The sequence below is a fragment of the Leptonychotes weddellii genome, chromosome 16 (assembly GCF_054177405.1).
Source record: "Leptonychotes weddellii isolate Sample4059 chromosome 16, ASM5417740v2, whole genome shotgun sequence".
Lineage (NCBI taxonomy): Eukaryota > Metazoa > Chordata > Mammalia > Carnivora > Phocidae > Leptonychotes > Leptonychotes weddellii.
The window spans coordinates 12,132,331-12,156,100 of record NC_138384.1 but is presented as its reverse complement, the minus strand read 5'-3'; the positions used below and the strand labels follow the sequence as shown (position 1 = coordinate 12,156,100).

Below are 23,770 nucleotides of genomic sequence, written 5' to 3'. Positions count from 1 at the left end.
CATTTTATTATGTTAATCACCATACATTACATCATTAGTTTTTGATGTAGTGTTCCATTATTCATTGTTTGCGTATAACACCCAGTGCTCCATGCAGAATGTGCCCTCCTCAGTACCCATCCCCAGGCTAACCCATCCCCCCACCCCCTCCCCTCCAGAACCCTCAGTTTGTTTCTCAGAGTCCATAGTCTCTCATGGTTCGTCTCCCCCTCCGATTCCCCCCCTTCATTTTTCCCTTCCTGCTATCTTCTTTTTTTTTTTTTTAACAAATAATGTATTATTTGTTTCAGAGGTACAGGTCTGCGATTTCAATGTCATTTTTATTGGCTATAGACCTCTCAGCTGGCAGTTGTTCTCTCTCGGCAAATGAGAGCTTTCATCCCAGTGTGTTCTGGTGTCCGCTGTCGCTGCTGAGACGTCAGCTATGTCTACCATGTTCTCTTAAGGTGATCTTTGTCCTCTGACTTTCTTTGTTTAACACTTTCACTTTGTGTTCGTCTTCTGTGGTTTCGTTATGATGTGCCTAGGTATGGATTTCTTTGCATTTATCCCTCTTGGAATTCACCAGGCTTCTTGATTCTGCAATTGATGTCTTCAGTCACTTTTGGAAAATTCCAAACATGTCTTGAAATAGTGCTCCTATTCCATTCTGTCTCATCTCTCCTTCTGGGAGGCCAATTCAGTGTGTGGAAGACCTTCCCCCGTTCCCTCTCTGTCTCACCACTCACTGCATTTTCCATCCATTTTTCTCTGGGCTCCATTCTGCATAATTTCTTGGGGCCTATCTTCAGCTCATTAACTTTCCCTTTAGCTCTATCTAATCTGTTATTAAACCTTCCATTGAGTTCTTAAGTTACTACATTTTTCAGTTCTAGAAGTTCTATTAGGCACCTTTTCAAACACACATCATCAGTTTTTAAGATTTCTGGTTTTGTGATAAAATTGTCAGACTTGGCTTTATTTCTTGAACATAGTAATCGCAACCATTTTGACATCTATACCTGGTCATTCCAAAATCTGGATTTCCTGTGGGTCTTTTTCTGATATCTGCTATTTCTGCTCATTTTTGCCATGTTGTCCTTTCTCCTCGTGTGCCTGGTTATCTTCAATCCTGTGTTGAGTATTATACTTGAAGAATTATTTAGAAATAACACTAAGGATGATGTTCTTTTTCTTTAGAGACAATTTTCATTTGCTTCTGCCAAGTACTTTGGGACATTTAGAAACTAAGGATCATCTAAAATTAGTTTTAGGGCTTGATATTTCCTGGATATGACTCGGAGCAGGATTTCTACCCTTGGGGGAGCTGGGTTTGGTCCTCTCAGCAGGTCCTTTGGGGAAGGCAGACGCTGAACGACTGAGCCACCTAGGCACCCCAAGAATTTCTACTTTTAGAGTATGTAGGCTCTCAGGAGCAACATTTAGAATTCCCATCCATTTACCTAGATTTTTTTATTATGTCAATTTTTTTCATATGACTCTTCCATATAGTTTCTTACTAAGATTGTTTCTAAACATATAATTATTTTTTATGTCAGAAGCTTCCTATGTAGTATCACTATTTCTTTCTTCTTTTGGCCTCATTTCTTATATTGTTCAATTGTATTTATGATGGTACTAGCATGACTATCTTCTAAAACTGTCTGCTGATTTCTCATACCTAAAATCAGATATATGGCTTTAGTTTTTGCATCAGCTATGGTGGTCCAGAAAACATCCCTTTTCTCCACCCAAGCCAGAATCCCACTTTGGTTTTCTTTTTAACTCAGCAAGCTGCTCAATATGACGTTATCAGGCAACTGATGCATTACCACCTAGGAGATACTGGTTTTTAGGAACTCATATTTATGTAAGCCTTTATAGCATGATGAGTATTCATTTCCATTTTATTAGTCTAGAGTATATTTTACAGCTGCCTCTGTCAATAGCAGAGGCCTTGGCAAGCCCATTTTGACACTACGTTGCTGGGTGATCTGGAAAGTCACCTCTACTCTCTGGACCTCCAGTTCCTTACTTGGATAATAAGGGCTGAACTAAACCTTCACTTTCCTCCCCAGGTCTAATGTTTATTTTATTCAATTCAAAAAAGTGAGCACTGGGCACAATGACTTTTTGGGTACTTCCCAAACAGCACCGTATCTCAATCTTGACTCAATCTAGACTCAAAACCCATGAACAGCCTGTAAGCTTAACACTCGACCTTGCTTTCCTTCTGCCAGCTGCATGTTGATCTGAGGGACCAACTAGGCGTCTTCTCCCTGAAAGGGACCCTCACCACATCCTACATCTATATCACAGAGGAGAACAAACCACATGCAAAAGGTAGGTAGGGAGAGTATAGCTTCTAGAGGGTGATGGGTCCCAGGAGCTGTTGTATTAGGGAACTAATAAGGACCCAGCCAGATTAGGATGTCCGGTCTCATCACCAATGGCCTCTCTAGGTAAGGCTCATTCCCACACTAAGGCTGCCCTCCCTTGAGTCAGGATCTTTTTGGTTACATCTTCCTGGTTCTAAATCTCATGTCTCTCTCTTCTCTTTGCAGCAAAGAAAGCTCACACGGCCTCCCTGGTTGTTCCTCCTGGAAACACAGCTGGATTCGATGTCGTCTTCCAATCCCAGAAGGTTGGGAGAATGGCAGGCACCATCCACTTGTCAGTGATCAACAACCAGTATGAGGAGACAATCATCCACATGGTGGGAGAGGGTTACGAGGATGACATCACCTTGGGCAACATCCATGGGCTGGTGGTTTCCAGCAGCCCTGAGGCCCCAGAGATCTCTGAGATCATTGAGGAAAATACTATGGAAGACTTGGTAGCAGGTGAGAGAAACATGAGTGAGGTATTGACAACTATTGGCTCAGGTCGTTTTAAATAAGAGTGAAATTTAAATAACAGCTCAGCCAGCTTCCTAGGAATTTAGGAAAGCATCTCCTCTTCCAAACTGTATGCCCTGTCATTCATGGCTCAGACAATGCCTTAAATCATGTGTTCCCTCAAGGAACATTTATTGAGCATCAGTATGCATGTACCAAGCACTATGCTGAACCCTGGAGTTGCAAAGAGTAAGAAGAGAGTCTCTGCCTTGGGGAGCTTATAGTTTTAGCTAATTCCAGTTTAGCTAACAAGTGAAACTCAAAATTCAAATTCCAGATTAGCTAAGTGAGCATGTATCTCTCTAGTTTTCCCCATGTCTTTCAGCTGGCTTGTATCGGCATTGTCTCTTTCATGGGAACCATGTATCCTAGACATTCCAAGAGAAACCGTGGGCTTCTTTAATTAAAGAAGGCATAGGTTTGTGCCACCTCTAGAACCTCATCCTCTATAGCCTCCCTACTCAGTGCAGTGTCTGAGGACCCACAGCCTTAGCAGCACCCGGGAGCTTGTTAGAAATGGGAATGGCAAAGCCCACCCCAGCACCTCAGGCCTACTGAACCCGAGTCTGAATTTTAGCAAGATCCCTCGGTGACTTGTATGTATATTAAAGCTTGAGATGTGCTCCTCTGCGGTCCCCCAAGCATGCAGCTTCATTTGGTTGAATATATTCTTCGGGGTAGGAGAAAATTTATTTTATCATTATTATCAAAAAGCACTTGTTGGGCGCCTGGGTGGCTCAGTCATTAAGCGTCTGCCTTCGGCTCAGGTCATGATCCCAGGGTCCCGGGATCGAGCCCCGCATCAGGCTCCCTGCTCCGCGGGAAGCCTGCTTCTCCCTCTCCCACTCCCCCTGCTTGTGTTCCCTCTCTCGCTGTGTCTCTCTCTGTCAAATAAATAAATAAATCTTTAAAAAAAAAAAAAAGCACTTGTTAAGCACCCTAATATGTAGCTAATTGGTATGAAGTGAGTTATAAACACATTATCATTTTTCTAGGAGCCTTATTATAATGCTATAATGTAGCATTGGACAGTCTATATGACATGGCTTAAAATCAACACTCCTCATATATATGGTGTTTCATCCCTGTTTGTGGCTACCAGGTGACATCTCTCTTGTCAGGGGTCACGCAGAAGCCAGCATTGAATCCTAGTTCAGAAATCAGATTCCAGGGGCACCTGGGTGGCTCAGTCATTAACCGTCTGCCTTCGGCTCAGGTCATGATCCCAGGGTCCTGGGATCGAGCCCCACATCAGCCTCCCTGCTCCGCAGGGAGTCTGCTTCTTCCTCTCCCACTCCCCCTTCTTGTGTTCCCTCTCTCACTGTGTCTTTCTCTGTCAAATAAATAAATAAAATCGTAAAAAAAAAAAAAAAGAAAGAAATCAGATTTCATACTTATAATAGGGTTACCAGGTTTAGAAAATCAGGATGCAGGAGTCCCTGTTAAATTTGAATTTCGGATTTAAAAAAAAAAAGAGTCTTTTTATTATTTGTGTGTCCCAAAATATTGTATGGGACATACTGATACTAAAAATTACTCATCAATTATCTGTGATTCGAGTTTAACAAGGACTTTTGTATTTCATCTTATTTTAACACTTAATAGTATTTTTTCAGCAAACAAATGGAGTTGGGGACCTATATTTTCTCTTGGACATGAGGGCCAAGGTGGATGGCTAGATGGTTGGACGGATGAACAGGTAGACAAATAGATTTCGTAAGGAGGGAAAGCTTAAGCTAAGGACTCCAAATTTTTCCAAAATAATCATCAAAGGAGGGAGGGATGCATGAGGGTGAGGCCCCATGTCTTTCAGGTGCTGCCTCCTCAGGGAAGTGAGCCTTAGGAGGGGGCCAGGGAGGACTCACGGATCTTCTGCTTCTGTCCACAGCTGCACTGGTGGACCACATCCAGTTTGGGGACTGCCACATTGGAAACAGCTATAACGTGAGCTTCACAATCACAAACCACAGCCAAGTGAACGTGATACGGTTTGAATGGCCCCCTGTAGCTACAGTTTCCTTTTCCCCACAGGTAAGTGAAAGCCATTCACCCTTTTCAGGACTTCCTTAGGCATAAGCCAACCCTAATTTGATTGTCTGTCTGTTCCCATGAATACATGGAATGGGATGGATGGCTCTCAAGCTGAGACAGCCCAAGAACCATCCCTTACTCAGACCAGGTGCCAGAGGATACTGTTCATATCTCCTCTGGTCTAAGAACAGAGAATAAGTTCTGCCGAGATGGTTGCTAGGCTGATGTTGAGGAATTCCATGGAAGCCTGCATGGATGAAGACAGGTCGCAGTCTTCCCATCCCAGAGTGCAGACCTGTGTCCCCCAAGGTGTGTGTTCGTTAGAGCATTAGTCCTGCAAATGTGGTTCACTAAAAGCTAAAATGGGTGTAGTGGGTTCTGTGGACAACTGAGATTTAGCAAATTTGCATATGACATCTTTCTCTTAGAGGTGCCCAGTGCCATGCAACATACTAAAACCTAGTTACCTTTGTTTTACCTGGAATTTTCTGACCCCTTCTTTTAGCATCTCACAGGACACGTTTTATGAATTGCTGACCAAAGCTCAATGTCACACAAGGCCTAAAACAATGTGGTAGCAGATCTAGTCTCTGGCTAGTTGTTGTTTTTCATAGTTCACTTTTGAGTTCCCAGGACAATGGATATACCCAGATGTATCCACTGTCTCCTGCACTGTTTTGGTCACCAAGTCTGTCAAGCATAGTTAGGGGAAGAGAGCAAGGAGAGTAGGGGACCCCACTTTGTCACCTTTTTTTTTTATTTTTTTAAGTAGACTCCATGCCCAGTGTGGAGCCCAACACAGGGCTTGAACTCACAACCCTGAGATCAAGACTTGAGCTGAGATAAGAGTTGGACACTCAACTGACTGAGCCACCCAGGCACTCCCTTTGTCACTTTTGAATATTTGAGTGCTCTCAGGAAGTTTTGCTTCCTCGAGGGATGTAAAGTGTCAGTCAAATCAGGCAGATAAGCTTCAGATAGTCCATTTAGTGCACCCACGTGCACACACACTAGTGCATATTACCCCCCACCCCGCCACACACAAACATTTGTGGCCTTGGGAAATACTAAGCTTTCTTCTCCCTTCACTTTCCAGTGGATGGAGAGTTTTTAGATCTGTCAGAAACATGATAGGACTACTATATATATATATATGTATATATATATATATATATATATATATATACATATATACATATATATATGTATGTGTTTATATATGCTAAACCATCAATGATTTTATGCTATAGACCAAATTAGATTTCCCATTTATCTGGTATACTTCAGTGAATCTCAGCCTTTCTGGACTCAGGACTACTTTACCCAATTAAACATTATTGAGGAACCCAAAAAAGCTTTTGCTTATGTGGGTTATGTCTATTGATATTTACCATATTAGCAATTAAAACTGAGAATATCTGAAAACATGTATTTATCCATTTATTTTATTTTATTTTATTTTATTAGTTAATCACCATACATTACATCATTAGTTTTTGAGGTAGTGTTCCATGATTCGTTATTTGCATATAACATCAAGTGCTCCATTCAATATGTGCCCTCTTTAATACCCATCACCAGGCTAACCCATCCCCCCACCCCCCTCCCCTCTAGAACTCTCAGTTTGTTTCTCAGAGTCCATAGTTATCCATTTTTAAATAATAGATTCATTAATGTTAATATAAATACCATATTTTTATGAAAATGGCTATGTTTTCCAAAATAAAAAAATTAGTGAGAGAAGAGTGGCATTATTTCACAGTTTTACAAATCTCTTTAATATCTGGCTTAATAGAAGTAGCTAGATTCTCCTATTTGCTTTTCCATTTGATCTGCTACAATATTGTATGTCATGTAACCTCTAGAAAGTTCCATTGTATACTCATGAGAAAATGAGAGTGAAAAACTCAACTAACATCTTAATATTATGATGAAAGTAGTTTTGACCTTGTGAACTCCTGAAAAGGTCTTAGGGGTCCCAAGGGTCATCTGATCACACTCTGAGAACTGCTAATGTACTGTGTGCATCTGTCCCTGATTCATAAAGGTCATATTGATGAAGAAGCACAGGTAGTTAAGAGCATGGTACCTGGCTCCATACTGTCGGGGGCTCAATCCAGCTCTTCCAATATTCATGGGAGGACCATGAAAAAGTTTTAAGTTTCCTTGCCTATAAAATAGGGGAAATGGCTGTATATCTCATAGGGTTGTTGTGGGGATTAGCAGAATTGTGTAAAGGTTTAGAATAGTGCCTGAGGCAAGTAACAGTTTGATGAATATTAGCTGCTTTTGTTTTTAGGCTTGTATTTCTATCTAAGAACCTCTTGTGTGTATTTAAGACCATCTACATAGGCAGGTTTAAATGTTGTATTTTTTGCCAAGACTTTTGGCTCTACCCCTTCTCTAGAATATCACCATCAGGTAGCAAAAGTCCTCAAGCTTGGATTCCCAAAAATACTAATACCAGGCTCTTCTCCAGATTGGCCACCTCCACCCTGGGTGTGCCAAGGACATAGTGGTGACCATGAAGTCAGATGTGCCCATCAATCTGAAGAAGATGGGGGCCAAGTGCAAGCTGTCCAGGATCACGTTTCAGCTCCCTGCAGACCAGATCCCCGACTGGGATGACCGCATGCGCACGGTCAAGTGGGTGGATGTGCTCAGAAACCCACCCGGGATTTTGACTACAAAACGAAAGGTGAGTGAGGACATCAGGCACAGATTTGCCATGGCTGGGGGCCTGCTGCTTTCCACTTCAATGTCTCATCATTGCCTTCCTTCACAAAAAAAAGTTTCCCATTCTACTTGACCTTGATTTTAGAAGTGACAAACTGAACTTACAAGCATGCCGCCTGCCAGCCCCACGACCCACACGTCCAGCTTTAGTTTCAGTCTGGATGCCTCATGCAGCAAGTCCTCCCACCTTTTTCAACAGCACCGTGCCTAGCCTTTCGGTCAGTTCCTCTTTCCCTCGGGTGTCCAGAATTAGATTAGTTAGAATCTCTGGTTCATGACAGAATCTCATCTGTGATCCAAGCCTGCCCTTCTTTTAATTAGTCCTTGATTGGTTTCTTTTGAATGGTAGAATAAACAGAGATGAACTCACACCCAACATAGGAAGTAGAACATGGATTACCTGTATGCTTCTCAGCCATTCCATCCCCCTGCCTCCTATCTTAAACACAATCACCATCCTGAATCTCATTTACTTATTTCCTTGGTTTTTGGTTTTTTCTTTTTTTTTTAACCTATGCATTCAAAGGCATATTGTTTAGTTGTAGTTTTTAACTTTAGTTTTTGAAAAGGTTAGATTGCTTGTGATCCATATTGTTGCATGTGGCTATAGTATACCCACTTTCCCTGCTATATAAAATTCCATTATTATTATTTATCATTCATTCTTCTTTTGAAAATTATTTGCAATTTTGCTATCATGCACGGTGTTTCTGTGAACATTATTGTTCATGTCAAATGGTGTTCATTTGCAAAAGTTTATATTCTTAGAAGTGAAATTGCCAAGTCATAGGATATGTGAATTTCAGCTTTCCAAGGTAATGCCCAAATGTTTTCCAAATGGCTGTACCAATGTACGCTCCTGGCAAAGGCATCTTACTGATCCACACTCTCTCCACAACTTGGCGTTGCCAGACCTCTTGATTTTTATCATTTAAGTGAATGGGAAATGGTCTCATTTGGGGGCTACTTTGCATTTCCCTAACCACTGATAAAGTTGAATATGTCTTCGTATGATTATTGGCCATGCTAGTTATCTCTTATATAAATGCCTTTTGCCTATTTTTCAGTTCTGATGCTTGTCCTTTGTATGAGTTATTTTATTTTTGATAAACTCTGCTATTCCTTCCTATTATTTGTCTGCAAACATCTTCACCAAATTTAAAGCTTATCTTTTCACTTTCTTTGATGTATCTTTTGATGAACAAAAAAATTCTTAATTTTGATATAGTCACATTTATTAATCTCATCTTCTATATTTATTATTTTTTGTGTCTTATTTTTAAACCTTCCCTACCAGGGAAGAGAAAATGTGCATTTTTTTTTTAGGTTTAAGAACTTTGCTGTTTATATTTAAGCCCTTGGCCCGCTTGGATTTTATGTATGGTGTGAGGCAAGGATCCAATTTCATAGTTTTCCATCTAGATAACTAACCTGGCCAAATCCCTTTTTTTGTTTAGCCCTTATGTTTCCTAATGATCTGCCATGGCTCCCTTGTCATCTAAACTTCATACATACCTAGGATGTTTCTTGTCTCAGCATTCTACTTCATTGTCAATTTGTCTACCTCTGTGCCAGTTTTACCCTGCCTCAGTTTATGTAGCTTAGCAATCAGCCTTGATATCTGGAAGGGAAGTCCCTTTTTCATACTGTTTTGTTCTGAAGTGTTTTAGTTATTCTTGGTCCTTTATTTTTCTATCTAATTTTGGAATCCACTAACCAAGTACTGTGGAAACCCTAATGGAAACTTGATTGGAATTGGATTGCATCCATAAGTCAGTTTAGGAAAAATTAATAATTTTATAATATTAGTTTGTCCTTTCTATTAACAAATTTTATCTCTTTATTTAGGTCTTCTTTAAGATTTTTTTCCTAGTATTCAGATTCTTTAATAGTATTAGGACTCTTCGGGCTTTTGATTTGTTCTTGAGTCAATTTTATTAAATTATTTTTCTAGGAATTTGCCCTTCCACTAGGTTTTCATAAAATTATTTATAATATTTTCTTATCATCTGTTTAAATCTGTAGGGTTGGTGGTGATGTCCTCCTTTTCATTTTTGATATTGGTTATTTGTTTTCAATTAGCAATAATTGCGCCTCGGATAAACCTCATTGGCTATGATACTGCCACTGTGCAAAGCTTGATATTGGTTATTTGTATTTATTCATTTTTTTCTTGATCAATCTTACCAAAGACTTTTTAAGTCATTCCAAATAAGCAATTTCTGGCTTCATTGGTCCTCTCTGTTTCTGATTTATTTTCGATTTCATTAATATCTGTCCCTATCTTTATGATTTCCTTTCTTCTGCCTTCTTCTGAGTCCATCTAACCAAAAAACTCATGTCTCTGCAATCCTACTACTCTCAGTAATTTGTTTCCTTCCCCATTTAAGGGTCATTTAGGTTTGCTTGAATCATTTATTCTGGAACTTGAGTTAATTTGCATGGGTAAAATATAGTACTGTGCTCCCCCACAGCCCTTTATTCCTGTGAGTCAACTGGCTCCACCTTTGTTACAGGTGATAGAGACAGACCCTGAGCCCACCCATTCTGTAGTAGAAGAGAACTATCGAGAACTGCATCTTCAGATCAGTGCCAATGTGAATTACGCTTCGTATGGATGCCAAACAAGCAACGTGCACTTTAAAGAAACGCTGGTTTACCAGACCCGAGTGTTTGAGTGAGTCCTCGAGAGCCCCCCACCCTCACAGAGAAGCTCTTTGATTTTATCATTTGCCCCCACTCCACCACACATTTATTCAGTGTCTACAACAGCACATACCAGGCATCAGAGCCGCGTGGCACACATCAGAGTAACTCTGCGGCTGCAGTGAATCCTTCAGGCCCACAAAGCTATGGAAGTTCACACTTGAAATCAAGATACAGGCCAGAAAACACAGTCTGCCGGGGAGGAGGGGCAGCATCTGGCCATCAGCTTCAGTGGGGACCGTCCTTGCAGTAACAGTCCACACCACCACCCAGTAACAGTTCTTTTCTCCCCAACCCCAGGTCACAGTTGGACAATATCCATACTGATGGCAATGGGTCCGTCTCAGCTTCGAAGCCCCACAACCTACAGAAGGCAATACTCCTCATAACCCTTCCATAGGTACAGCTTCTAGGATCCCTGTAGGGGACATGCCCAGTTACAAGAGTCACTACACTCAGAGAACCCCAAAGCTATGGCTTCCCTCCAGGGAATTATAATTCCCCCCAGACCAGATGCAATTTACCAATCAGGGGTCATTTTTACTATAAACAACGTTGCCTAATGATACAACTTTATTTTCTCCTTTATCAGGTTTCCAGGGAAACAGAGCTAAAAAGTTCATTCAAAGTTAAAATTGTCCTTAGAAAGAAAGAGTTATGTGAACTCACACATGGGAATGCAGGATTTTGTGGGTCCCCCTCTTAAGGAGCTCATGGTGGGCGGTGGGGGGGATGGGTGAAAATAGGTGAATTGATGGTTGCAGGGTGGTGTCCTGTGTGTGCTGTGAAAATACCTAAAGCAGACCAAGATGTGGGGAGAATGAGGAAGCAGACAGCATATAAGGGAAGACGTCCCAGACGAAGCAGTGCCCCTCTTGAATTGTGGAGGATGAACAGGAGGTAGCCAGGTGAAGAAGTGAGTGAGAAAAAAGGGCCTTCTAGGCAGAGAGGGCATCATATACAAAGACAAAGACTATTCTTTGAGAATTACAAGCACAAAAATTAAACCACTGACCTTTCAACTTTGTAAGAATTAGTAATTAACTTGTTCAACTCATCTTGCATTTGTTACACTTTACATGTTCTCTCAAATTATTATAGAACCAAACGAGATAAGGTAGGAAGGGGGATCTTCTGCTGATACCTATTTTACCTAAAGCAGGGGTTGGCAAACTGTGGCCCATGGACCAAAGCCAGCCAGCTGCCTATTGTTGTAAATAAAGTTTCTTTTGGCCACAGCCATGCCCAACTGTTTATGTGTGGCCTGTGGCTGCAACAGTGAAGTGAGTAGTTGCTGCAAAGACCTATGGTACACAAAGCCAAAAAAACGTGCTATCTTGCCCTTTGCAAAAAAAGTTTTCCAATCCCAATCTAAACCAAGAATTTTTTTTTATCAGAAGTATTCTGTACCACCAAGATTTCTCTACTTTATAAAAATTTTCTTTAAGATAATGACCAGTGCTCATACTTGTACACAATAAACACAAGCTCCTGGAGTCAAAGCACTTGACTTTGGATGTACCTGCCTGGTCTACCTGGATTGGATAATGGAAACCTAATCCTTACACCCTACCACACCCCACTCCCAAACTTTCAATTCCTACCACTTCCCTAAAACTAGGAATAGCCACTTGTGTTTCTTTCTCTAACACAGTCAGTTTCTTGTGTCAAGGCCTCATCCTTCTGCTGTGATTGTGATCAAGTTTAAAAGTGGTTCCAGAAAAAGCTTCTACCTCCTGTTCTTGTCTTAGATGCAGGGAAACTTGAGGCAAGAAAAGGCTCCACTAATTCAGAATTTGAGACAAGTCTCAGCCAGTGAAGGAATCTCAGGCCAGGGTCAAACAGCCTCTGACCACAGGGACATTGTTTCCGGTGGGAGATGATTCAGGAAGGGAGGGACTGTGGAATTTGCACCTAAAAAAGATACCGTCATGGGAAACACATTTTGATTCCTCTCTCATGGAAATGTTTCAGGGTTACAGCAATGCAGGCTGAGAGCTCATTGCATAGGGTACTGGTGTGTCAGACGATTTTCAGTGCTAAACCTTTGGATATTTTTACTTTTATATAGCTATGTATATATTCTACATGTTTTAGAAGAAAATATAACTAACATAGCAAATGCATGATGTCAGATAAAATGTTTAAAACTTGCCTTTTGAAAAAAAGGTTAAGAAACACGGTGATGACTTAAAAAGTTAAGTAACAGTATAGATGATGTGCAGACGGGGAAAACATCATTGACAGCACATTTCTCAAATCCATTCTCTGATCTATCTGCAGGTTTGAACTGATTAATTCAGGAAATGTGCAGCTGGAATTCAACTGGGTCTCAGAAGAGACTGCAAAGGCTGTCAGTTTTGCAATGCCAGATAACCAAGGTAAACATGATGATAGGCAAAACCCAGGGCTTGAACTGAGTCCCCAGTTAGTAGGAGAGCCTTGTTCATGGAGCAGTGAGCACTGCTCCAACAGCCCTCTCAATAGCCAAGGAGAAGCAGAGCAAATGTCTCATGGTGTCTGCAGAGCCATACGGGCCTGAGAAACTCAAGAGCTGACCTCTGTCCTCCTGGAGCCTGGACCCTGGCCACAGAGCCCTAGGAATCCTGTTTTTCAGGCCTTAGCCTCTTGGGACATTACAGACCCTTGCAGAAGCTATGACTCTCTCCCCAGGAAAATACATACCCATACCCAATTTGACACACATAAAGCACTTGGGAAAGGGCTCAAGACTTGGTGGACAAATACTCATTACTGTTGTTGCAGTTTTGGAGATTCACAGACCTTTTGAATGGGCCCTTATCCATGGGACCCCAGATTGTGAACCCCTAGTTTAAAACAATGATTCTCCAAAAATTATGTTCACAGCCCATTATTCTTGAGGCAGAAGACCCAGAGACATCTCCTTGACCCACCCCCTTGAGCCAAAAGGAAAAACTTTAGAAACTTGATAGAATTCATAGAAGTATTTTCATGAGTCTCTTACGAGAGGTATGAGCCAATTCCTTACCCCTAGTGCCCAAAATTAAGTGTACCTGCTAGAAGAGGTGAGCCCACAGACCCCACAGAGGGTCCCTCAGGACCTGTGAGTGGCCTGCCTTCCACCTGCCCTCCCACTGCAAATGCAGAATATTACTGGCTGTCTCTGTTGGCCCCCAGGTTCCTCTCAAAAAGACCAACTTAGCCAGGGCACACTGCACACGGTCAGCACCCTGGACAGTGCCGTCGACAACTGGAACGAAGTTTCCCTGCCACCCTTCTCTGTGGAGCCCTCCTCAGGCACTGTGCCTGCAGGGAAGACTCAGAAGCTCAAAGTGAAATTCTCCCCGCTGGAGGTTGGAGACTTCGAGGGCAATCTTTTCTGCCAGTAAGGAGACGTGCTCCCCAGAACAAAGCTCTGCAACTCCTATCCTCTCTTCTGTCCCACCACTACCATCATTCTGTCCAGCCTTTCGCCCCCTCCACAGCCCCCAAACTGTCACATTTCTCTTTGGGAAGATTCAAAGGGGCCAGGATTTGGAAGATAAGGAGAATTGGGTCTTTTGTATTATTCACCAACACTCTCTAGACTCTTCCTCCTGCCCCCTTCCCCCTTCCCAGCTGCATTCAGAATTCCACTGAGCAACAAAATGGCTGACAGATAGATGGGTTCCAGTCCTTGGGCACATATGAACTTAAAAAAACTTTCTGGTACCTCTTCTGAGACTTGGTTTCCTCATGTAGAAAGCAAACAAGAATACCCACCTTGTACAGTCACCATGAACATTAAATGAGTCAATTCAAGTGAAGACTTAGCACAGAACCTGGCACACAATAATCACAGTACACCCACATGGTGGTAGTGGAGGCGGTGGACCTGATACATCAGTGAGGAATAGAGGGGGCCCACACCCAATTCGAGAAAAGCCAATCCAGTAACTTCTAGCAATGAAAACCTCTGATGTGCTTTCCCAGGAAAGCTCCATGCAGGACACCCACCTTACAGAGGAACTGTACGAACCCTGGCATGGGGTAGCAAGACCTATGTGAGCCATAAGAGCCTTGTGGAGCCCCTGCAATCCACCGCAGGGACCCCTCCTATGTCTGGGCCACCTAAACTTGGTGCTGGGGCTAAGTCTGCTCACATCCAGTTCACCTTCTCCGAGGAGCTCAGGCTACTCTTTTAGGATTTCTCTGTCAATGTTCATACCCCAGGAGATGCCTATGAGAGGACCCAGAGGGTAAGACTCTCTGCTCAATTTACAGCAGGGAGATTTTGTCACCACTACTGGAGGGATAACTTGGGGCCACACTTTGATACAGACAAGGAGCCAGAATTCAGCCTCCTTCTCCTCAGCCCATTCATGCATTCATCCACTCAACAGTTAATGAATGAACACCTACCATGTATCATGCACTATTCAGGGACTAAGATTATGTTGTTGACTAGGACAGACCCAATGTCTGCTTTCATGGAGCTCACATTCTGTTGGACATAATAATTCATTTCCACCCAACTCAGAAAGCAACGATTGATTTAAAAATAAGTAAGAATAAATAACCTTATCCTCTCAGGATTCCCAACCTGCCACCTGGAGAGCAAGGTCCAGTCCTATCAACCAAAGGGCGGAGCGTCTTGCCCTTTTGCCATTTTGACCTGAAACACTCCGACTACATCAGCGGTCATCGGCGCAACCCAGATCTCCGAGGGCCTAGTGGTGGGGCTCTGGACTCAAACACCCGGGTGATTGAGTTCACCAGTGTGGGCATAGGAGGGAAGAGTCTTCGGTGAGTTGCCTAGGTTTTCATCAGTTGAGTTCCTATCAGTCATTCCTTCTACAGAACGTAGAGGAAGAATTCAGGGAAGTCAATGAGGCTAATTCCTAGAAGCAGGCTTGAACTACTGGGGTTGGACTTCGGGGAACTGCTCCAGTAAGAAAGCTAGATTTTGTCTCCTTAGCATCAACACTGGGGAAACTCTGGAAGACATAAACATGGAATCCCTGACCACCACCTTAACCACAGAGGATCACCGGGACAGAAGCACCCCGGGCATCATTATTACTCCAAAGTCCAAAACTCTATCCATAGTCTGGAGTCCCAATTGAGATGCAGTTTTCATTTCTATGGTAATGAAGTGCCCAGACAAGTTCTACTTCCCAGATAGGGGGACTGTGCTAGGGAAGGTGGTTAAGAAAGTTTCTCTTATTCCTCAACCCCCTGTTTCACTCTCTGCTATCAATTCTTCCCCCTCGACCAGGACTTTTACAATCCTGAACCCCACTAATAGCACTTACACCTTCTGCTGGATCTCTGAAGAAACTGAAAGTCTCCAGAACCCTCCAGCCTTCACATGCCTTACAGAGAAGGGCCTTGTCCACCCGGAAAAGAAAGCTGAGGTGTGTGTGTGAATGAAGACCACCCAACCAAGGACTTTAATCATTCTCTCTCTCTCTCTCTCTCTCTCTCTCTGTCTCTCTGCATAACATGTGTGCTGTAGACCATAGGTAGAATGAGGGAGAACAGCCCAAGTATGCATCAGTCAATAAGTATTTCTTGAGTGGCATAGACATTAGGCAGTCCTCATGAACAGGACAGACCTGAGCTCTCTTGGTTGGCCATGGAGAGATGGAGAGCTCTAGCATTTGCAGTTTTAAAAACTGAAACTATTGAAGTGGGGAAGGAGAGCTGGGCACTAATGGGCACTAGGACCCATAGAGTAACAGGAAGACTTATTTTTTCCCCAAGGGACTGACAGTGGTAAAAGGATACAGATGTGTTTTTACTTGGTCGGGCCAAAGGGCAAAACAGAAAAGTGAGTCCTGTCCCACAGCTCAGTCCTCATGTTTACTCAGTGGTAATGGGTATGGGGTCAGATTTAATGAAACATGAATTCATTGGCCAAAACAGATCTATGGGCCCCATATCCTGTAAGTTCCACAGAGAATCTCGGAGGCAGAAATAAATCCATGAAATAGAAATTATGAATTCAAATGCCTTCAGGAAGGTCCCACAAATGAATGGAGCAAGCCAAGGGAACAATGACAGGGAATGCTGAGCCCAGGACTGGCTGGCTGCCGTGTTTCTCTGTCAGATGACCACACACAGACAAGTAGACCCAGGGTTGCCAATTTTCCCAAACTTTTTAGGAAAAGCCAAAATTCCATATTTCTCTCAGATTCTATTTTTACATACCAAACAAAGACATGGTGTGAAATATGGCAGCCCAGCCATCAGAGGCTGTGGGTGGGGTAGACCCCCTCAGGAGGGCCTGTGGGCAGGGCAAACAGACATTGGTATTGCTGGAACAGCCACACTTACATGCCTTCACGGAGACAGTAGAAAGGTAGGGGTGACCTGGTAACGTCAGCCATCATAACCCCAGCACCAGTAAGCCTACAAGGGCATGTGGAACAAGCAAACAGAAATGCTTTTTACCCCTCTGTTCCAAACTGTCTTCTTAGATTATCTTCCAGTTCACACCTTTCCATCTGGACATCACAGAAGCATTCTGGACTTTCTTAATCCCCGAACACAACATCACCGTCCCTTTCCTACTGGTAGGCAAAGCCACCGATCCTCTCATCAATCTGGACAAGTCACACCTCAACTTCAGTTGTCTCCTCATTGGTAAGGCTGCCTTGTTTGTTTACGTTTGAGTTGGTGTGACCTGTGAGGGAGGGGAGTAGGGCTGACCCAGCAATGAGCTCCAGGAGCAGACTTGGGTGGAACTATTCCTGGTACCAGAGGTACTCTATCACTGTTCACAAAGCCATGAAATATTTATCTCTCGATCTAATTTCCATCAGGTATCTTCTAAACCCACACACTAATAACCTAAGAAAATTTAGGAGCCTTGCTACAGATCCTACTTGTTAGATTCCTTGAAGGCCTGGACTATGTCCATTTCCAGAGCCTCACGTTATCCCCATCTTACTTGCATGTGCCTCTGGAGGATGGACTGTATTTGTTTGCCTCTCAATCTGTGCCACAGTGGTCAGATTTCTCTGCCATCCTTTCATGCATTTATTCAGCTCAACAAATATTACTGAGCCCCTTGTATGACCCAGGCACTCTTCTGTGAGCTGAGAATGCCGTGGGTAAAGCCAAAATCCCCATCCTCACGGTGGTTACAGTCTAGTAATAGAAAGCAGACCACCAAGGGATGCCTGGGTTAAGCGTCTGCCTTCAGCTCAGGTCATGATCCCAGGGTCCTGGGATTGAGTCCGCATCAGGCTCCTTGCTCAGTGAGGAGCCTGCTTCTCCCTCTGCCTGCCACTCCCCCTGCTTCTGCACTCGCTCTCACTCGCTCTCTCTCTCTCATTCTCTCTGACAAATAAATAAAATCTTAAAAAGAAAAAAGAAAGCAGACTACCAAAAAAGAAAAAAGAAAAATATATAGCATGTCAGATGTTAATAAGTATTCTAGAGAAGAATAAAGCAGGGTAGGGAGAATAAAGGATGCCAGGAGGCAATGGGGAAGTGACATTTGATCAAAGACCTGAAGGAAATAAAGGAAGTGATCACCAGGTCCCTTATCACATGGATGTGGGGTGGGTGTGTGTGTGTGTGTGTAAAATACAACTGAAGTCAGAGGATGTTTTAGTAACTCATTAGATTTTTATATTTAGAAAAGTGATATTCTTGATAATAAGACAATCAATCTGTTATATAAGGAAAATTTTAATCTCTCTCCACCCATCCTTTCCATCAAAGGAAACCCACGTTAACAGTTTGTTAGTAATATTTCCATACATTTCTTATACTGATACGTATAAGTAGGTGGGAGGAGATTATAATGTTTCAGAAGGTTTTGAACAAATAAATGGGCAATATAGCATAAGAATAATAACAGCACTCTTAACTATAGAGAACAAACACATGGTTACCAGGGGGAGGGTAGAAGGATGGTGATGAAACAGGTGATGGGGACTAAGGAATGCACTTGTCATGATAAGCACCACGTGATGTATGAAAGTGTTGAATCACAATATTGCACACCTGAAACTAATATAACACTGTATGTTAACTAACTGGAATTAAAAATAAATTAAATAAATAAAAACAGCAACAGCAAGACAAACAGAATTTAATCTGGGAATGCAAGAGTGGTACATTTCAACATAATGATGACATATCAACAGATTAAAGAACAACTGTATGATCATATGAATATACTAAAAAGCCATGGCAGAAATTCTCACCAAAAATTCTAATAGTAAGATAGGAATAGAGGGGGAAACTTAAATAGAGAAGACTAATCAGGGGCTCCTGGGTGGGTCAGTCAGTTAAGCATCCAACTCTTGATTTCAGCTTAGGTCATGATCTCAGGGTCATGAGATGGAGCCCCAAATTGGGCTTTGTGCTGAGTGTGGAGGCTGCTTGGGATTCTCTCTCTCTCCCTCTGCCCCTCTGCCCCTCTCCCTCTGCCCCTCCCTCCCACCCCCCTCACTCTCTCCCTTTCTCCCTCTTCCTCAAAAAAAAGAAGACTAACCAAAATCAAGAGGCAAATATTATCCTGTAATAAACCACTGAAACCACTTCAGTTAAAAATCGGTAATTAGGCAAGGATGCTCATTATCATCATTATTATTGAATACCTTCCTAGTGATTTTAATTAGCAAATACAATAAAACAAGAAAATTCAATAATTGGCATAAACATTAGGGGGAAAGAGACGAAACTATCTTATTTGCTGTTGCTGGTGACTTCATACATAGAAAACCTCACAAGGCTGTAGAGAAAAGCAAAACAAACCACTAGAATCAAAGATAATTTAGTAAGTGGTTGGATACAAGACAGTTATGTAAAAATCAATAGTTTCTCTTTCTTTTAGCAATAAGCACCTAGAAACAGAAACAAAAAATCCGGGGCACCTGCGTGGCTCAGTTGGTTAAACAACTGCCTTCGGCTCAGGTCATGATCCTGGAGACCCGGGATCGAGTCCCGCATCGGGCTCCCTGCTCAGCGGGGAGCCTGCTTCTCCCTCTGACCCTCCTCCCTCTCATGCTCTCTGTCTCTCATTCTCTCTCTCTCAAATAAATAAATAAAATCTTTAAAAAAAAAAAAAAGAAACAAAAAATCCATTCAATATTGACAAAACCTATATAATATCTAAGGATAAATGTAACAAGAAAAGCACAGGACATATATGAAGAAAACTATAAAATCTTATTAAAGTGCCCCCAAACAAGATGTGAACATTTACCAGTTCTCTCAAAATTAAATGCAAGTTTAATCAAGTTCCAATTAGAATCCCAACTGGTGTTGCCAGGTAAAATACAGGATGCATAGTCTAATTTGAATTTCAGATAACATTGAGTAATTTTTTAGTGTAAGTATGTCAACATAAGTATGTCTCATGCAATATTTGGGACATACTTCTACTAAAAAAATATTGCCTGGGTGGCTCAGTTGGTTAAGCGACTGCCTTCGGCTCAGGTCATGATCCCGGAGTCCCAGGATCAAGTCCCGCATCGGGCTCCCTGCTCAGCGAGGAGCCTGCTTCTCCCTCTGACCCTCCCCCCTCTCATGTACTCTCTCTCTCTCTCTCTCTCATTCTCGCTCTCTCAAATAAATAAATAAATCTTTAAAAAAAAATATTTCCTAAATCTGGCAACCTTAATCCCAAAAGGACTGGAGGTAAGGGGAGAACTGAATAAAATGATTCTAAAGTATATGTTAAAAAACAAATGCTCTACAATTGTCAAGGAAAGTAAGAAAAAGCAAAATAGTGACAGAAGATGTATTCAGGCCCTGTCAGGACTCTCATGACATACCTGAGCTCTGATGCAAGAGTTTAATGCAGAGACTATTGACAAAGATATGGGCAGAGTTAAGGGGCCTACCAGGGAGGGTGAAGCCTTCATTAACAAAAGCAGGAAGGCATTAGTTCCAAAGGAACAAGGAGAGAAAATAATGTCATCAGAATCACCTAAGATAGCTGTGACCAAGGCAGAAGCGCCACCTAGCTGGAGCGGGCAATTGATAGAATAAAGTTCTAGAAGGAAGAGATGGAATCTCGCCAGGGGAAGAAGGTCACTTGTAGAGCAGAAGGAAGAGAGGTAGTCAAAGACTGAAGAGCTTCAGTCAAAGACTGAAGAACAGAGAAAAGAAGTTGAAGAGTTTTTTTCTAAGAAGGCTTCCTCTTGCCTGAGGAGCAGTATCTGCTAAGATGCTTCAGGAGCAGGCATGAGGCCTTCACTGAGGACTGGTGTTTCCACCTTAGGCAGAGAAGCCAGGGAGACCGTGCATATCATCAACAAGGAGGAGCAGGGGTTCCATTTTGCCTTCCAGGACAACTCCCGATATTCTGAAGGTTTCAGCAACAGCCTGGTGATACGTCCCATGGAAGGCTGGATCCCACCACTGTCCAGGTAAAGAAAAAGTCCCCCACAACTACACCCTCCCAAAATAGGGGTTCTAGACCTGCTAGCCAGGAGAATCCATTCCCCTCAGAGTGCCCTATATCAAGTCTCTTCCAGCTCTAAAATTTATATGAACAATCCCATCCCTGTCCTATTTATTTCCCATTGTTCATTTTCCTGATAAATTGTAAAGCACTGAGAACTTTAAGACCTTCTTCTCAATATTTTCTCTCCTGTTTATATTCTTTTCCTTGCTATCTATGAATTCATAAAGCAATGACACACCGTGTCTGGCTAATCTTCCAAACTCATCATAATTTGGAATGGTGATGCTTTTTCCTCATAGTGCATATGCTAATCCATCAGGCTCATATTCTTTAGCAGGTTATAGCAGGTTGGCCTTGTCAGCTAATCTACTGCCTTCTTCCCCATCCAGGTTCCCAGTGGATATTTTCTTCACACCAAAACAGGAAGGAGATGTGAACTTTAATTTGATCTGCAATGTGAAAAAGAAAGCCCACCCTCTGACCTTAAATGTCAAGGCTGAGGGATACACTATGAATGCAGAGGTCAAATGCAAGGACAGGACTGGCTTGATCACTCTCCTGACTCCTAAAGAGACTAACATTATCAACTTCTATGAGGTAGGAGTGTGAGAGAGCCTTGATTCATTCTCTCTCTCTCTCTCTCTGTTTCCACACTGGCTGGGAAAGGCAGTACAAGTGAATGTTAGCTGAATCTCTCTGTTTCAAATGCCAGGGAGACCAGGAGAACAGAAACAGAAGCATCTCCATCCTCAGAATGCATATAGTTTTGATGTGAAAACTTATTTTATATTTCAGGGGGTGGAGAGATGATAGGGAAGGGAAGAATCCTTGTATTAAACATACAGGAAGGATGTTTGTCTACCAAGGGAGGTCTAAAAATTAAATTGCTATCTTACTCTTCAGGTATGAGGATCTCCAACACTTAGTAGCAGTTGCTGGAATATCTGACTACATTAATCCCATGATACTCAACTCACTAACATCATCTGTCATCCCTATTTCCCAAAGGATAGTTTTCCCCAAAATCTTACATATCCTAACCCCAGAGAAGGGAACCATGATTTGCATTCCATCAACATACTACTCTGTTCTCTGTCTCTCAGGTAGAGCTGAACGAATGTGTTCAGTGTGAACTCAGCTTTATCAACACTGGAAAGTTCAACTTCAGCTTCCAGGCGGAGCTCTCTGGCCCCAAAGCCCTGCTGCAGTACTTGGAATTTTCCCCCATTGATGGCAGTGTGGATGTGGGACAAAGTGCACATGCCTCCTTGTCTTTCCAGCCATTTAAGAAGTGTGTCTTGAAGGGCCTGGAACTCAGAATCAAGGTGAGACCATTTAACATTGTCTGACCCTGAGAGCACTCACAGCACTCTGTCTTTAGAGATTAATTCTCCTGTATGTTCCTTGTCTTGTCCACCCTGCCAGAAGCTCCTGGAGAGTGATCATGTTGCAGATAGTCTCACAATCTCTAGTATAAAGGCCTTATCCACAGTTGAGGCACCTGGTGAGTAAGTGTCCATTGAAAAGCAGTTGACCATCCATGCACTGGAATCCTATGCAGCTATTAAAATAAATAAGAGAGACAGATGGGAGGTGGAGAGGAAGCAAGAGAGACAAAATATGTGTAACATTTTCCAAGATAAGTTATTGAATGAAAAAACCAAGGAATTATGATGTCCGCAGGAATGGCAGAGAAGGACCTTTGAAGAACTGCTCTTCATAGTGATGAGAACACTGGCAAAAACTAGCAAAACAACCTTTTTCAGAACTCTTGAAATTAACCAAAGGCTAGCAAGAATCCTAAGATCTTTTATTTGAGAAAAATGGCTGAATTGTGTGTATATGCCTCATTTTCTTTATTCATCTGTCGATGAACATTTAGGTTGTTTTCACATCTTGACTACTGTGAATAGTGCTATACTGAATATGAAAGTGTTAATATCTCTTCAAGGTCCTGATTTCACTTCTTTTGGATACCAAAGCCAAACAAAGACACCACAAGAAAAGAAAACCATAGGCCAAGATCCCTGATTAATATAGGTACAAAAATCCTCAACAAAATACCTGTAAACCAAATCCAAGAATACACTGAAAGGATCATACACTACCACCAAGTGGGACTTCTCTCTCAGATGCCAGGATGGTTCAACATACAAAAATCAATTAATGTGATATCTTACATTAACAGAATAAAGGATAAAAATCACATGATCATTTCAATAGAAGTGGCAAAAAGCATTTGACAAAATTCATAACAAAAACTCTGAACAAACTAGGATTAGAAGGAAGTATCCCCACATAATAAAGGTCATATATGAAAAGCTCACAGCTAACATCACACTCATTCATGAAAAGCTAAAAGCTTTTCCTTTAATATCAGGAACAAGGCAAGGATGCCCATTCTCACCACTTCTGGAAGTCCTAGGCAGAGCATTTAGACAAGAAAAAGAGAAAAGGTATCCAAATCGGAAAGAAAGAAGTAAAATTATCCCTGTGTGCAGACAACATGATCTTATATATAGAAAACCCAAAAGATTCCATTAAAAGAATCTGTTAGAATTGGGACACCTGGGTGGCTCAGTCAGTTAAGCATCTGCCTTCAGCTCAGGTCATGACCTCAAGGTCCTGAAATTGAGGCCTGCATCAGGCTCCCCAGTCAGTGGGAAGTCTGCTTGTCCCTCTTCCTCTGCCCCTCCCCGTGCTTGTGCTCTCTCTATCAAATAAATAAATAAAACCTTTAAATTAAAAAAAAAAATCTGTTAGAATTAATAAAATAACTCAGTAAAGTTGCAGGACACAAAGTCAACAAACAAAAATCAGTTGCTTTTCCAGGAAAGAATGTCCAATGGAACAAAGACAGTCTCTTCAACAAATGGTGTTGGGAAAATTGGATAGCCACATGCAGAAGAATGAAACTGGACCATTTCCTTACACCACACACAAAAATAGACTCCAAATGGTTGAAAGACCTCAATGTGAGACAGGAGTCCATCAAAATCCTAAAGGAGAACACAGGCAGCAACCTCTT

The 23,770-nt window shown here is 42.1% G+C and overlaps 1 protein-coding gene and 1 pseudogene across 1 annotated transcript in view; one reads left to right on the top strand and one right to left on the bottom strand.

Annotated features, from left to right (window-relative positions):
- Positions 1–23,770, top strand: part of HYDIN (HYDIN axonemal central pair apparatus protein) — a 364,500-nt gene that overhangs the window by 310,173 nt on the left and 30,557 nt on the right. Inside the window, exons 64-76 of the mRNA XM_081806373.1 lie at positions 2,220–2,322; positions 2,544–2,822; positions 4,765–4,907; positions 7,387–7,605; positions 10,160–10,320; positions 12,633–12,730; positions 13,509–13,716; positions 14,904–15,116; positions 15,589–15,727; positions 16,793–16,958; positions 20,557–20,704; positions 21,132–21,339; positions 21,846–22,067. Coding sequence (XP_081662499.1) covers positions 2,220–2,322; positions 2,544–2,822; positions 4,765–4,907; positions 7,387–7,605; positions 10,160–10,320; positions 12,633–12,730; positions 13,509–13,716; positions 14,904–15,116; positions 15,589–15,727; positions 16,793–16,958; positions 20,557–20,704; positions 21,132–21,339; positions 21,846–22,067 — 2,307 coding nt within the window. The remainder of the gene's footprint in view (positions 1–2,219; positions 2,323–2,543; positions 2,823–4,764; positions 4,908–7,386; positions 7,606–10,159; positions 10,321–12,632; positions 12,731–13,508; positions 13,717–14,903; positions 15,117–15,588; positions 15,728–16,792; positions 16,959–20,556; positions 20,705–21,131; positions 21,340–21,845; positions 22,068–23,770) is intronic.
- Positions 9,606–9,782, bottom strand: LOC145717722 (U4 spliceosomal RNA; annotated as a pseudogene).